This window comes from Zootoca vivipara, chromosome 1 (genome assembly GCF_965207765.1).
Source record: "Zootoca vivipara chromosome 1, rZooViv2.hap1.1, whole genome shotgun sequence".
NCBI classification, from domain to species: Eukaryota; Metazoa; Chordata; class Lepidosauria; order Squamata; family Lacertidae; genus Zootoca; species Zootoca vivipara.
Window position 1 is genome coordinate 61993995 of NC_142582.1, and position 13659 is coordinate 62007653.

Genomic DNA, 13659 nt, shown 5'->3' on the forward strand with positions numbered 1-13659 from the left:
ATAACAGTCATGGAAGAAGGAAAATCTGGTTAATATTATAGCCGAGGGAGAGGGGAGAGAACCCCCCCTCCCAAACTCACACTGTTTTCTTAACTATGAACGCCCTGAGAAGCAGCTATTATCTGTGATGAGTAAAATACATGAGCATAATTTTTGTACCCTCCACATTTTCCTATCTCACAACTAACAGCAGCTTCAGGCAAAAGATTTAGGGTGAGGAATCAGTGAAGGTGCAAAGGGTTTGCTCCCAGCTCCCTATCTCAAGGCCCCAACTGATCTGCAGACATAGTAATAGAACAGTTCCAGAGGCAACCATTTTTATTGCAGCTGGTTTTTGTTTTTTTGCCTCATTCTCCATCTGACCTTTTATGAACACATGTGGCTAATTTCCCTGTGTTTCTAACAATGCTTGCTGTGCTACTGATTATATTGCCTATAACCTCATGTTTCGCCCTGGAAAGATTATAGGTACACCACATGTCAGGACCAACAGATCAGTCGGTGGGAATGCAGTTGTCAGCTGTTTGCTCACGCAGTTGTGGGAAGCAACACACATGCTGAGGAAATTTTGCTTTACTCCAACATCGCCATTATGAAGCCACGGCTACAAAAAGACAGGCTGGCAACGAAATGGTTCCCCAGATCCTATTTTTATTCCCTTTTGGCTCATTTTGAAACCCTTTAATGTGAATAAGCATGGGGGATAAATTCAAGTTCACTTTACATTTAAGGTGAACTTGCTTAGTCCATACTTCCTGTGAGAATATGAGAACCAAAAGACAGCTACGCTTCAAAATTCACATTACTCTGAATTTTGCAGTGCAGTTCTCCAACCATGTTATGTGTACAAAAATGCATGTACTGAGGTAAAGTGTAAAAGAACATACAAAACGTGCTCTGTCTAGAGAAATTGCTTTGCAAAAAATGGTGGAAATGCATAGGCACATGGATATATGAGGAAGAATTCGCACCAGATTGTTGGTGAATGTTCATAAAGACATTTTTAAAATGCAAACTGATGTGGAAATGTGAAGAGCTGAACTTATGACTGGAAAAAATAGAAACTGAGAGAAACAAAAATTTACACATTTGCCCATCCCTAATCATGGCACATGAAAACTAATACTAGAATGAAATTTTAGTACATGCCTAACCTTATAATAGAGGGACGCAGGTGGCGCTGTGGGTTAAACCACAGAGCCTAGGGCTTGCTGATCAGAAGGTTGACAGTTCGAATCCCCGCGACGGGGTGAGCTCCCGTTGCTCAGTCCCAGCTCCTGCCAACCTAGCAGCTCAAAAGCACGTCAAAGTGCAAGTAGATAAATAGGTACCGCTACAGCAGAAAGATAAACAGTGTTTCCGTGCGCTGCTCTTGTTCGCCAGAAGCGGCTTTGTCATGCTGGCCACATGACCTGGAAGCTGTACGCCGGCTCCCTCGGCCAATAACGCGAGATGAGCACCACAACCCCAGAGTCGTCCGCGACTGAACCTAATGGTCAGGGGTCCCTTTACCTTTAACCTTATAATGCTATGTGGTAAATCTATGGAGTGCAATAAATATGTGGCATGCTTTTTCAATCTGATTTTCTAAATCAGAGATCCTTAATGTCTGGATAAGAAATCCAGGGTTGGGGTTGAGGTAAGAAAGCAGCTGAAATGAGGAGAAACTTTTCATGTGGTTTCAGTGAATGTCTCACTTAACATTCTTATTGCTTCCCTCAGTTCTGTTCCCTGCATTATTGAGTTTTCTGTTCTGAAAAGCTACAATTTGTCTTGAGGCCTGCACAAATCAATAGCAAAGAAAAGGGAAGGGTAAAGGAATAAAAGAAATGGAACCTACCCAACTCCCTGATAAAGCCAAGATCAATTGTCTTTCTCTGATTGCTACACAATGATTCAAATTTCCCAGAAACTCCAGTGCTTTACATTCTTCTGAAAACATTTAGGATTTGATTTGCTACTTAATGGGGGTGAAAACAGAGGATCTTTGGCCATCATTGACCTGGTTGTATATCACATCCCAACAAGTGGTGAGAATATTACCACTCCCCTAAATACTATATCTAGTTGAATGTGTAATGAACTTATTTTTGCCACTTGGCATGGCAGTGCAGAAGATGGGCTTAGCAAACAGGAACATGGGAAGTGTCTTCTCTGGCAAAGGCATAATCCCCATAATCAAACACTAATCTCCAGGCACTTGGCTTACTTCTTGGAGACATTTAGACTCAAAATTTCAGAAGAACAAGCAGTGTCTGTTCTGCATAATGGTGAGAAGCCATTTATGCTTCCCACAGAGTTTGTGGTGAGAACCGAAGCTTTAACCATTACTGAAATATGTTTGGAGGTTTCTGTGAGTTCCCTGTTGCAACAAAGCCAAATTAATTCCTGCTCTTTTCATTTCTGAATCAATCTTGTAGATTTATGTACTTGGGCGCATATTTGTTTTGCACTGGTAGATTGTCATTCATGCGTTGAATCCTAAATCAGCAGTGTACGATTGGCAAATTTGCTCAGGGTGGTATCATTAGCCTTTGAAACATTTTAAACAAATAAATAAATCTGTAAATATTCATTGCAGTGTTCTCATCCAGTTTCAAGAGCAGGGCTACTTGCACTTTGAACTAAATGCATTGCAGTTCTATACCTAGTCAACCCAAACACTATCCAAAGAAAAGCTGAATTCTGCATTATTATTATTATTATTATGAAAATTAAGCAAGTTTGCATAATTGAACAGTTTTCTCTGACTTGGTTGCATAATGTGCTCAGGACTGCTAGTCATGGTGTGGGGCAAATGAGCAACAAAGTCCTACTCCCAGCAACTTGGGTCCTTATTCAATCACCTCTCAGGCTAGGGAAAATTTTAATGGCTGATGTTTTAATGTATTTTTACTCTTTTGTTGTAAGCCACCCAGAGTGGCTGGGGAAACCCAGCCAGATGGGCGGGGTATAAATAAATTATTATTATTATCATCATCATCAGATTTCTGAGATTTTAGCTGTCCACACACTTCTAAACATTTCTTTCATAGCCCACAAGGACTTGAAAGTAGACTTTTTTCAAAGGAAAAACAACCCTGATTCTCAGGAAACTGAATTCTGTACCCTGTGTTATATTGTGCACCTTTTTTGCACTCGCAAACAGTTACAGCAAACCCAGCACCACTGTCTGTTTATGAGATTGTTCCTTATAGGATGGCTGGCATGTAGAAATTCTTCTTATGGGCATGTCATTCCTGTAGGCTGAAGATGCCATGATGGATGCGTATGACATCGTGTATGAAGATGTGAGAAGCAACTCTTCCAACACCAGGAGACAGGAGCTACATGCCATCCACAAAACGGTGATCTGCTTGCACATTTTGGTCTATACTCTAGGGGCCGTTCCACAGAAACCAGTTTCTAGGATTTAGAATCTGGTGCTCTTCACCCTCCACACCCTGCCCCCACCAGGCAGCAATGAGGGCTGGGGTGGCATGCTCCATCCTTGCAGGGGGGGGGGTGCGTGCAGTCCCCATCCCAGGCCTTTGCGGATAACACTACATCCCTGACTGGAGCACAGGCTATTTAGTTCTTCCCAATGACTTACCTGGAGAAACGGATTAGCAGTTGGCAAGACCAATGAGGGGGAAACACACACACACACACCATTGTGGTAAGCATCAAAGGTCCTGGTGAATTGCTGAATTTTTTCCTTGGATGGCTACACTGATATCGTGTAAGCAATCATGACATAGCACGTTTTAGCTTCGTTGTATTATGCCCCATATCTGTTCCCAAGTTTGAAACAGCCTAACTAACTCACATAACTGACTCAAAGGCAATTTGCTTTTGCTGGTCCAACCACTAGCAAGAATGAGGCAATAGCATCAGGTAGCAGGTGCTGGGGGAGCAGTGGCCACCCCCTGGCTGCTTCTCCTGGAACCATCACTCATTTCCCTTTTTGTTTGCTAGATGGCCTGTCCTGAAGCCACTAAGCTTGCCTGTTCTCCGTAGCTGAAGATATTATCCTATTGCTAGTGTTGAAGCAAAAATCAACTGCCAATCCAGTTGACTTCTGTATATGGAATAGTGGATGGGCCACCATCTTATCCTTTGCTTCAAGCAGTAAAATCTCCTCACTTGGGCCTGCTCTGGACCATATGAGATGCGACATTCATCCCACTGTCTGGTTTTGCACAGCTGTTTTTCATTTTTCATTTAACAAATAGCTGGCATGGGAGGGAGATGCTGGAACTGGGATTGTAGCTTGGAGAGAAGGAGGGCTTGAATTCTCTGGCCCAGTTGCAGTCCTGATCGGAATCACACAAATAGCCCTTGCAGCTGATATTCACAGTGGGAGGAAATCTCCCATCGGTGGAGCCAAAGGGTTAAAGCCTACCTCTCACCAGGCCACAGTCCCAGTTTTGTGCTTCCTCCATACCATCCCATGCCAGCTATTGGTTAAAACCAAAGCCCAGCTATCTTATGCCAAACTACCCCCGTCTAGTTTGGCCCTCAGCCACCTTTAAAGCACATACCCCCCAACACCCCATGCAAATAATAAGAAGGAAGGAAGGAATACAAATGTGGTGACTGTAGTTGGTTGAGAGTGCTGGGAACTGCAGCTCTGTGAGGGGCAATGGGGATGTGCTTTAAATATATGGTGCTACAGCACTTGAATTCCTATTCTTCCTTATACTGCTGCTTATGCTGTCTGGCTGACAGATTCCCAAAGTGGAGACGAGAATGCTGCACCAATGAAACTGCCCTGAGAAGAGTAGCAGAGTAAGAGAAGGGCATTCCATGAGCGGGTGGGACTTTGCAGCAGGGAGCAACTCGGAAAGCCCCACTGTTCCTTGAGCAAGGAGCAAGGAACACCAAGGAAATAGCAGCTTTGTGGATGAGTGCAGGAGAGAGAGCAGCTTTGAGGGAATGTTTGTGGGAGAGAGGGAGAGGGAGAGAGGTATGCTTCTCCTCTCCAGATAGCTGACTAAAGAAAATTCCAGATTCTTTGCACTGTGGGAGCTGTTTTTGATAAAGATCTAATTGGAGCCATAGGGGGAAATCAACATGTGCTCTTTTACTATATGGACTCCTCCTTTCTTTTTCCTACATTAACCTTACATTTTCCAGCATGCAGAATTCAAACCCACATCTTGTGTTTCTAATGATGGGGTGCGGGGGGGGGGGTGCGGCGTTAAAAAAAATGTTCCCAACAATGTCTACAAATCTACTCTGCATCTCTGCTACCAGTTATTGGGTGAAGACTTGGGAAGGGGGGAGTCAAGGAAGCACTGTCCTTGCCTAACTGGTGTGTGTGTGTGTACAAGACTGCAGCCGCAGCCCTGACCTATTCTGTAAAAAAAAAGGCAGCAGAAGCCAGGCTTTGCTTTCTTCTTGAGCCAAAACTGATCAACCAGACACAATGGCCATGCTGTAAAGAAACTATAAAGAACATGTTTTTGTGCCCAAAAGAGAATCACCAGGCACCTAGCCGGGACCTTTATGTTTTGCTTTTTCTTTGTTTTGTTTTGTTTTTGACCACCACCGTTTTTGCTGTGGCCAAATGCCATGCAAGTCAAGGTTCAGTGGAGTCTTGTAGAAGAGGGAATTTCAGCACTCTGCCTATGCTATGATATCATAAGATGTGCCTTTGGAATTCCCAGAGGAACCTGAACTGCCTGCATCTGGGCACCCTAGCAGCTCCCTAGCTGATGAAACAAGCTGCTTTTTAAACTATGGTCCTTCATGCCCAAAATAATGTATGCCATCAACGCAAAACCACTGCCAGATTAATAAAGCATTACCTTAGGTGATTTAAGGAAGGCGTTGATATTCTCAGACACGTCATCTTTAGTACAGAAAATTAGGTATAAACTATGGGAATGTTAGGGATGTGGATTAGGATATATTATTAGATAGATCCTATCCAAGCTTGTGTTAGCAAGCTTCCAATATTAGCAGAGTGACATTCCCCTTTTGTGCGCAGCAAAGCATGTGCGTTAGATTCGCTAGAATCTCTATAACAATATTACACTTCATAGTTCAATATTACACTTCCTGGCAAAGGTCCCCTTTGTCCCTCTTAAAAGAAATACACAACACAGTGTTTATAAAATAAGATAGAGTTTACTTACAGTTTCATCCTGAGTTACAGCATAATCTCAGAAAGGCAGGCTTGCTTAGAAAAGTTACAAGTATATATATATCTAGAGACTACTTAGTAAAGTAAGACTCCATTTGGTCTCACTCTTGGCTGCAGGCCTAGAGTGAGAACCATGCTAACTAGAGATTCTCTGGAGATGTGTCCTCATCGAGGGAGGAAGTAGCTAAGAGAGAGAGTGATTGCAGGCTAGGGCTTTTGTCTAATCCAACTCATTTGCATGTCTGAGGGAACAGGAACTGACCTGTAGTCAGATGTCCCTCCAGGTGAGTTCCTGTTAGTGGACACTCTAGGAACTGTTGTGACTTGTCTGCCCCAGTGTTCCATCCCACAAACCCCTTCTCAGGCAATTCACAACATTCATTACATACAAAACAAAACATAAGCAACTTTATTCAACCACCCAAGAGTCCCAGCTTGACACGCAGGTTCTGGAAACTCTGTCTTGGCAGGGGTTTTGTTAGGATGTCTGCTGTCATCTCCGATGTGCAGCAGTACGACAGTTCGACAAGTCCATCTTGTATCATCTGGCGAACGTAGTGGTACCTGACCCCAATGTGCTTTGAGCGTGCTAGGAACTTCTCATTCTGTGCCAGCTTTAGACAGCTTTGGTGCATACTTAACATTACTCACTGTAGTATCAAAAGACTCATTGTTCACTTTGAAATTCAAGTTCAAAGATCCTGCACCTATTGACTTTATAACATTTCCATCAGCAATTTCAATCTCAGACTGTTTATTATTGTCTATTTCATTGAAATATTCCCTTTTATAACAGAAATGGCTGCTTGCTGCACTGTCCAGAAGCCACTTATTGCGCTTTCCTTCACAGCTCTGGAAAGCTACATTTCTTTCTTGCAATATCATTGCACGCCCACGACCCCCCTTCTTTTCGCCTTTTGGTGGAAAGGGGCGGGATTTATTCCTAGGTGCCCGGCATTCCTTCGCCATGTGCCCTTTTAAATTGCAGTTAAAGCAAATTATTTCCTTTGGCGTTTGTCTGGACCTTTGAAAATGCTTGGAAGCATAATTAGTGTCCTTTCTCCCTGTATTCCTTTCTGAAGAATCAAGGTAATCTCTGCATTCCTCTCTCAAATGATCAATCAGTTCTTCAAAAGTCAGGTCCTTTTTGTGATCCATGCAACTCTTGAATGAACTGAAGCTTGGTCCTAGAGATGCTATCAAAAATGAAACCTTTGTTTCTTCATCAATGGCTTTAGTAGTAAGATCAATCCTCTGAACAATTTCACTAAATTTGCTGATATGGTCAGTGAATTCTTCTCTTGAATTCATCCTCAGCGCAGTTAATTTGCTCATCAAATTCCTGTAGGAGTTCTTAGTAGATGCTCCATACCTGCGCTCAATATCTTTTAAGATTTTAGCTGCATCATCTTTGCTATTAACTGATGTTAGATGCCTGTTGCGAAGTCCCCTCAAAATTATGTATCTGGCCTCGCTGTTCATGCGTTTCCAATTTGCTATCTTGGCTAAATCCTCTGCTGTTGTGCCAGTAGGCATAGGTTTTTCAATGGCATCCAAAACATTCCTTGCATCTAAAAATGCTATCAGGCGTTGTTTCCAAAATACATAATTGTCATCATCTAGAGCCATGAATCCTGGCTTAACTCCACTATCAAAATCTGCAAAAGCCATCTTGGAATCTCAAAATTCTAAAAATTTCTCAAAATTCAAAAATTTGCCAAAAATTCCAAAATCAAAATCTCTAAAAATATCTCAAAATGCAAAATAATCTTCACTGCCTCTGAGTTCTCAGTGCTGTAAACTCTGAGGGAGGGGAGGGGTAGCTAATCCCCTAGGCACACTGGAGAACAATAGACCATGTGCTTACCAGGAAGTTCTAACTGAAAAAAATCCTACTCAGTTCAAAATCACAATCCAAAGCAATCCTTCAAAAATACACAAAAATACGCAGTCCTGGGCCGTAATAACCCTTTATGGGAATGTTAGGGATGTGGATTAGGATATATTATTAGATAGATCCTATCCAAGCTTGTGTTAGCAAGCTTCCAATATTAGCAGAGTGACATTCCCCTTTTGTGCGCAGCAAAGCATGTGCGTTAGATTCGCTAGAATCTCTATAACAATAGTACACTTTATAGTTCAATATTACACTTCCTGGCAAAGGTCCCCTTTGTCCCTCTTAAAAGAAATACACAACACAGTGTTTATAAAATAAGATAGAGTTTACTTACAGTTTCATCCTGAGTTACAGCATAATCTCAGAAAGGCAGGCTTGCTTAGAAAAGTTACAAGTATATATATATCTAGAGACTACTTAGTAAAGTAAGACTCCATTTGGTCTCACTCTTGGCTGCAGGCCTAGAGTGAGAACCATGCTAACTAGAGATTCTCTGGAGATGTGTCCTCATCGAGGGAGGAAGTAGCTAAGAGAGAGAGTGATTGCAGGCTAGGGCTTTTGTCTAATCCAACTCATTTGCATGTCTGAGGGAACAGGAACTGACCTGTAGTCAGATGTCCCTCCAGGTGAGTTCCTGTTAGTGGACACTCTAGGAACTGTTGTGACTTGTCTGCCCCAGTGTTCCATCCCACATAAACAGGGGCACCAATTGTGAGGAACCTGGACTGGGGCAATTAAAAAAGCCACCTAGATGACCATCTTTTCACTATCCCAAAAGGTTTTGATGGGACTTCTATGGAAGTCATGTGTCAACTACCACTTTATGGCTGGACCTAAAGGGAACGTTTACCTTTATTTGTTATAAAATTCATACTTGTATAATATGGATATACACAATGCAATCCAGCCAGGGATGCATGGTGTACTTGTACTTCCCAATTTGTGCCACAAAGTGGCAGGCAAGGAGGGTCCGTGAGGCTTACATCATGCATCGCTGTGCAGTCCAGTAACAGCATCACCTTGTTGCACAAGATTTATACTTCCACAAAATGTTTTAAGTATTTGCCAGGCACAACATCACAGAACCTGCATCAGGATTCATCTGTTTGCACAGTGTTGAATTGTGCATCATATGAACCAGGCCCTCTCCCATATTCCCACACCGCTTGCAGCTATGCCTCTAAATAAATGCACAATTTTTTTGTTCCATTGTATCATTGGTTGCTCGCGGGTGGTGAGCAGGGATGCGGGTGGCGCTGTGGGTTAAACCACTGAGCCTAGGGCTTTACCGATCAGAAGGTCGGCAGTTCAAATCCCTGTGACGGGGTGAGCTCCCGTTGCTCGGTCCCAGCTCCTGCCAACCTAGCAGTTCGAAAGCATGTCAAAATGCAAGTAGATAAATAGGAACCGCTATAGTGGGAAGGTAAATGGTGTTTCTGTGCACTGCTCTGGTTCACCAGAAGCGGCTTTGTCATGCTGGCCACATGACCTGGAAGCTGTACGCCGGCTCCCTCGGCCAATAACGCGAGATGAGCCGCAACCCCAGAGTCGGTCACGACTGGACCTAATGGTCAGGGGTCCCTTTATGTTTTTATCATTGGTTGTATTGCATGGAAAATGCAGGACGTGCCAAGAAATAAAGGAAATTACTGGTGAGGAGTGAAGGACTGAGTGGTTTGTCACTGGGAACAAAACAAGTGGCAAATTTTGAAATGCAGTATCAAACTTATAAAAGATGCAAGTGAGAAGCAAAGCAGAAGCATTTGACCACATAATATCATGAATGGAAACCATGGGTGGCAAACAGCCAAGTCCCTCCATCAACTTAAGGATTCCACTTGTGCAAGAGAACTTCCTCCCCCCCCCCATGGGTCCCCTAAATCTCTGGCACAGATTAAGAGTGGGTGTGGCGCTTGCTAAGGGAGAAAAGCAGGGGAAGGGAGTTCTGCTGCACCAATGGAACAAGTTAGTTGGATACTCCCCCCTATCTTTAATCCTCAGTCTGATGGCCAGCTGTTATATCAACCACTGCAGTTATAATAATGTAGTGTTTAAGGCTGAGGAGGCAAAGCAATTTACCAGTAACAAACCAACAGACAACAATCAAAACTCCTCTGTAAGGGTTTTGTTTGGAAAAGAAAAGCAATGATATGAGTGGTGTTTCCCCCTTTCTTTCAGTTTCTCTGTTGTGGGAAAAAGCCACCCTTTGGAGAAGCAAGCAGGATTGAAAAAGAGATGTGCCAATCAGAAACTCTGGGAACGACAGAAAAGGTAAATGATATGTGAGGCTGGGAAGCTCTGCAGTACAGTCAGTTCAGGTTCTTGCGAAGCAATTCTCACCCAGCTGGGGTATTAGCAAAACTGGCCTTGTCAGTCTGGCACCAAGATGTTTCCTAACATCATCTGAGCTAGAAGTTAAACAAGATGATAGTTCAGGACACTTTCAGTTCTATGAAACAGTTGTTGTTGTTGTTGTTTAAAACTACTGCTACTGCATCTACATTTATATCTCACCTTTGCTCCAAGGAACAAAACATGCTGTATATGGCTCTCCTCCTTCACATTTTATCCTCACAACAACCCTCTGAGGTAAGGTAGGCTGAGGTCCAAGGTCACTCAAGGAGCTTCATAGCTGAGTAGAAACTTGGAGCCCTGGCTTCCCAGATTCCAATCTAACCATAAAACCACACTGGCTGGTATGAGTATTTTGAGAGGAATTATTGGAAGGCAGAGCACTAATTTTGTGAGAATGTCAGAGCCCTGCTGGATGATACCACTCTCCATCTGAACAGACCAAACAGGCCATCTAGTTCAGCAGCCTAACTTCCACTGTTGCCAAGACAATGCCTCTGGGAAGACCACAAGCAAGACAAGAAGTCCTAATCCCACTCTTGGTCTCAAGCAGTTTGGTGGCATGCTTCCTCCAAACCTGTGAGGAGTTGGGGAGGGAAATACGGAACCTGATCCTCTTTAACTTTTTATTCAGAAGTAAATCCCACTGTGTTTCAATGGTGCTTACTCCCAAGTAAGTATACATAGGCGTACAGCCTTCATTTATTATATTGTTCTCTAAGCTATTTTCTCTCATATTTCAGGATTGCCTAGAAGAGATCCAAAACTTCCTGAAAAAACATATGACTTTTGTCTCTGTCCTGATGACCATTACAATTTTCTTCATGGTAAATATTTGTGTTCTCTGGTATCCTCCTGTTTCCCCCCTTAATCAACAGAAGCAGAAGTGCAAATCTAGCTTTATGGGTGGCAGCATAATTCTGCAGAAGTGGCAGCATTCTGCCTCGCCAAAAAACCCCACCCTTTTCTAATACGTCACAGGGACCAAAAGAGCTTAGTTTTTGGTTGGGCACCTAACCCTTAGTATAAACCTTCCAGTTGCTTCACTGGAAATAAGGTATCGGTACCTGTGTTTAGGTTTCATTATCAACCGTGTTTTCATGCTTTATGAATGTATGTATATGGGCACTTATTACCTGGGAGGAGTGTCTACCTGGAGGGGGAGGAGCAAGGTGGGTGCTGTGTGGGCACACACTGGTGTATCCCATCCAGGGCTCCTGCTGGTGTGCCCATGCATCTCCGTCCTTGCCAGAATCTCTACCCCCCTGGTAAGTGGCAGTGACAGCCCTACCAGGAGGCTGTTACTGCAGCTCAGCTCTGCCTGTCAGGGACTGGACAGAGGAGGAATGGTGGAGACTGCCTCCCCAGCCTGACCCCTCCAGAGGAGAGGAAGACAGTTTAGATTTACAACAGGGGTTTGAGGGAAGTCACAGCTCAGAGGAAGATGAGGGGGAAAGATGGGAAATAATGGGAGAGGAGGCGGAAGAAGCACCAGCGGGGGCGACAGCATTCCAGACTGCTCCTCCCAGAACCCGGCGAGCTTTGAAAGTAGGAGAGCAAAGAGCTCAAAGGCAGAGGGCACTCATCAGCACCCGTAGGAGACGTTGAGATTGATGAATGAGGAAGTAGAAAAGGGGGGTGGAGATTCACTTGGGACCATGCCATTATCCAAGAGGCTAGGTTCTAAAGCCTCTCTCTGTAAATACTGAATAAAAAACAGACGGTACGTTCCTGGGCAACAGGCCGTGGAAGTCGCTGGCAGCCCCACCAGGTGAGCTTTTCCTCCATGGAAATGAATCCTACTGAATTCTGTGTGATTTACTTCTGAGTAAACTTGCATAGTACCGACCAGACAGTAAATCTTGCACCCCTATTTACAAACGCCATGCTTCCCCACATATTGATGCATGCCCCATTCCAGGTGAGTTTCAACTTTGGTATATAGGCCATCACTTTATGGCATAGAGAAGTTCAAGCCATGTAGCAGCATAATTATAAATTGAACTATTGGTTGAGCCATGTTTTATGAAAATCGTGCCTTGATTTAAGGTCAGGGGGTCTATGGAGACTGCAGTCCAGTGCACTTTATTGGTGTGAGGTGCGTTGCAACAAGTGGCATGCAATCAATGGCTTGCTTCCAAGTTAATGCAACATTTCATTTTGCATTAACTTGGTGCAGGGGCAAACTAGATAGGATGGTAGCAAACCCATATATCAGAGTGGGGAAGGGCCACAGCTCAATTGGGGAGCATCTGCGTAGCAATGAGGTTCTAGGTTCAACCATTGCCATATCCCAGGGAGGCACATCTGTCTAAAACCCTGGAAAGCTGCTGCCAGCCAGTGTAGCAGTGCACTGAGCTAAATGGGCCAATGGTCTGATGTAGGATAAACTCGGCTTCCTATGTTCCTAGTTGGGTTACTATTAAATTCCTATGCAATGGGAGTTAATAAGGAGAGCAATCTGAAACTCAGCATGGGGATCACACCAAAATTGCCTGTAAGTCCTGCTTTATAGTCCTCTACTTAAATGGATGTCCAATCTAAGTCCAATTTAAAGATAAAAGAAGGGAGAGCAGGAGTCTTGAAGTTACTTTTTCAAAATTATCACCAAGAAAGCAGACTGCAGTAGAATCAACACACGTTAAAAATGTTGTAGAAATGATTCTAGATTCAGGTAGGTAGCCGTGTTGGTCTGATGCAGTCAAAATAAATAAAAAATTGTCCAGTAGCACCTTACAGACCAAGAAATGCTTTTTGAAAAATCTTTTTGAAAAATGCATTGAATTGGCTATAGCTCACCATCGCCATCTAGTGTCACAATTGTATATTGCACTTTACAACACATTCAAAATGTTTTATTTGCAGCTGTATAGGTAGCTGAGTCTTGGGGGGACGCGGGTCGTGCTGTGGTCTAAACCACAGAGCCTAGGGCTTGCCAATCAGAAGGTCAGCAGTTCGAATCCCCGCGACAGGGTGAGCTCCCGTTGTTCAGTCCCAGTTCCTGCCCACCTAGCAGTTCGAAAGCACGAAGTGCAAGTAGATTAATAGGAACCACTCCAGCGCTAAGGTAAACGGTGTTTCTGTGCGCTGCTCTGGTTTGCCAGAAGCGGCTTGGTCATGCTGGCCACATGACCCGGAAGCTGTACACCGGCTCCTTCAGCCTTAAGAGTGAGATGAGCACGTAACCCCAGAGTCGTCCGCGACTGGACCTAATGGTCACGGGTACCTTTACATTTAGCTGAGTCTTACGTAAGCACATAGGTCATCTTTTAACACAGAA

General features: G+C 43.8%; 1 protein-coding gene across 2 annotated transcripts in view; it reads left to right on the forward strand.

Moving 5' to 3' along the window:
- Nucleotides 1-13659, forward strand: part of TSPAN32 (tetraspanin 32) — a 38764-nt gene that overhangs the window by 23046 nt on the left and 2059 nt on the right. Inside the window, exons 6-8 of one of the 2 annotated variants that reach the window (XM_035121038.3) lie at nt 3246-3347; nt 10206-10298; nt 11123-11206. In XM_035121038.3, the coding sequence (XP_034976929.1) occupies nt 3246-3347; nt 10206-10298; nt 11123-11206 (279 nt within the window). Of the gene's footprint in view, nt 1-3245; nt 3348-10205; nt 10299-11122; nt 12983-13659 lie in introns of those variants that run through there. The other variant, XM_035121019.3, reaches the window with a different exon arrangement.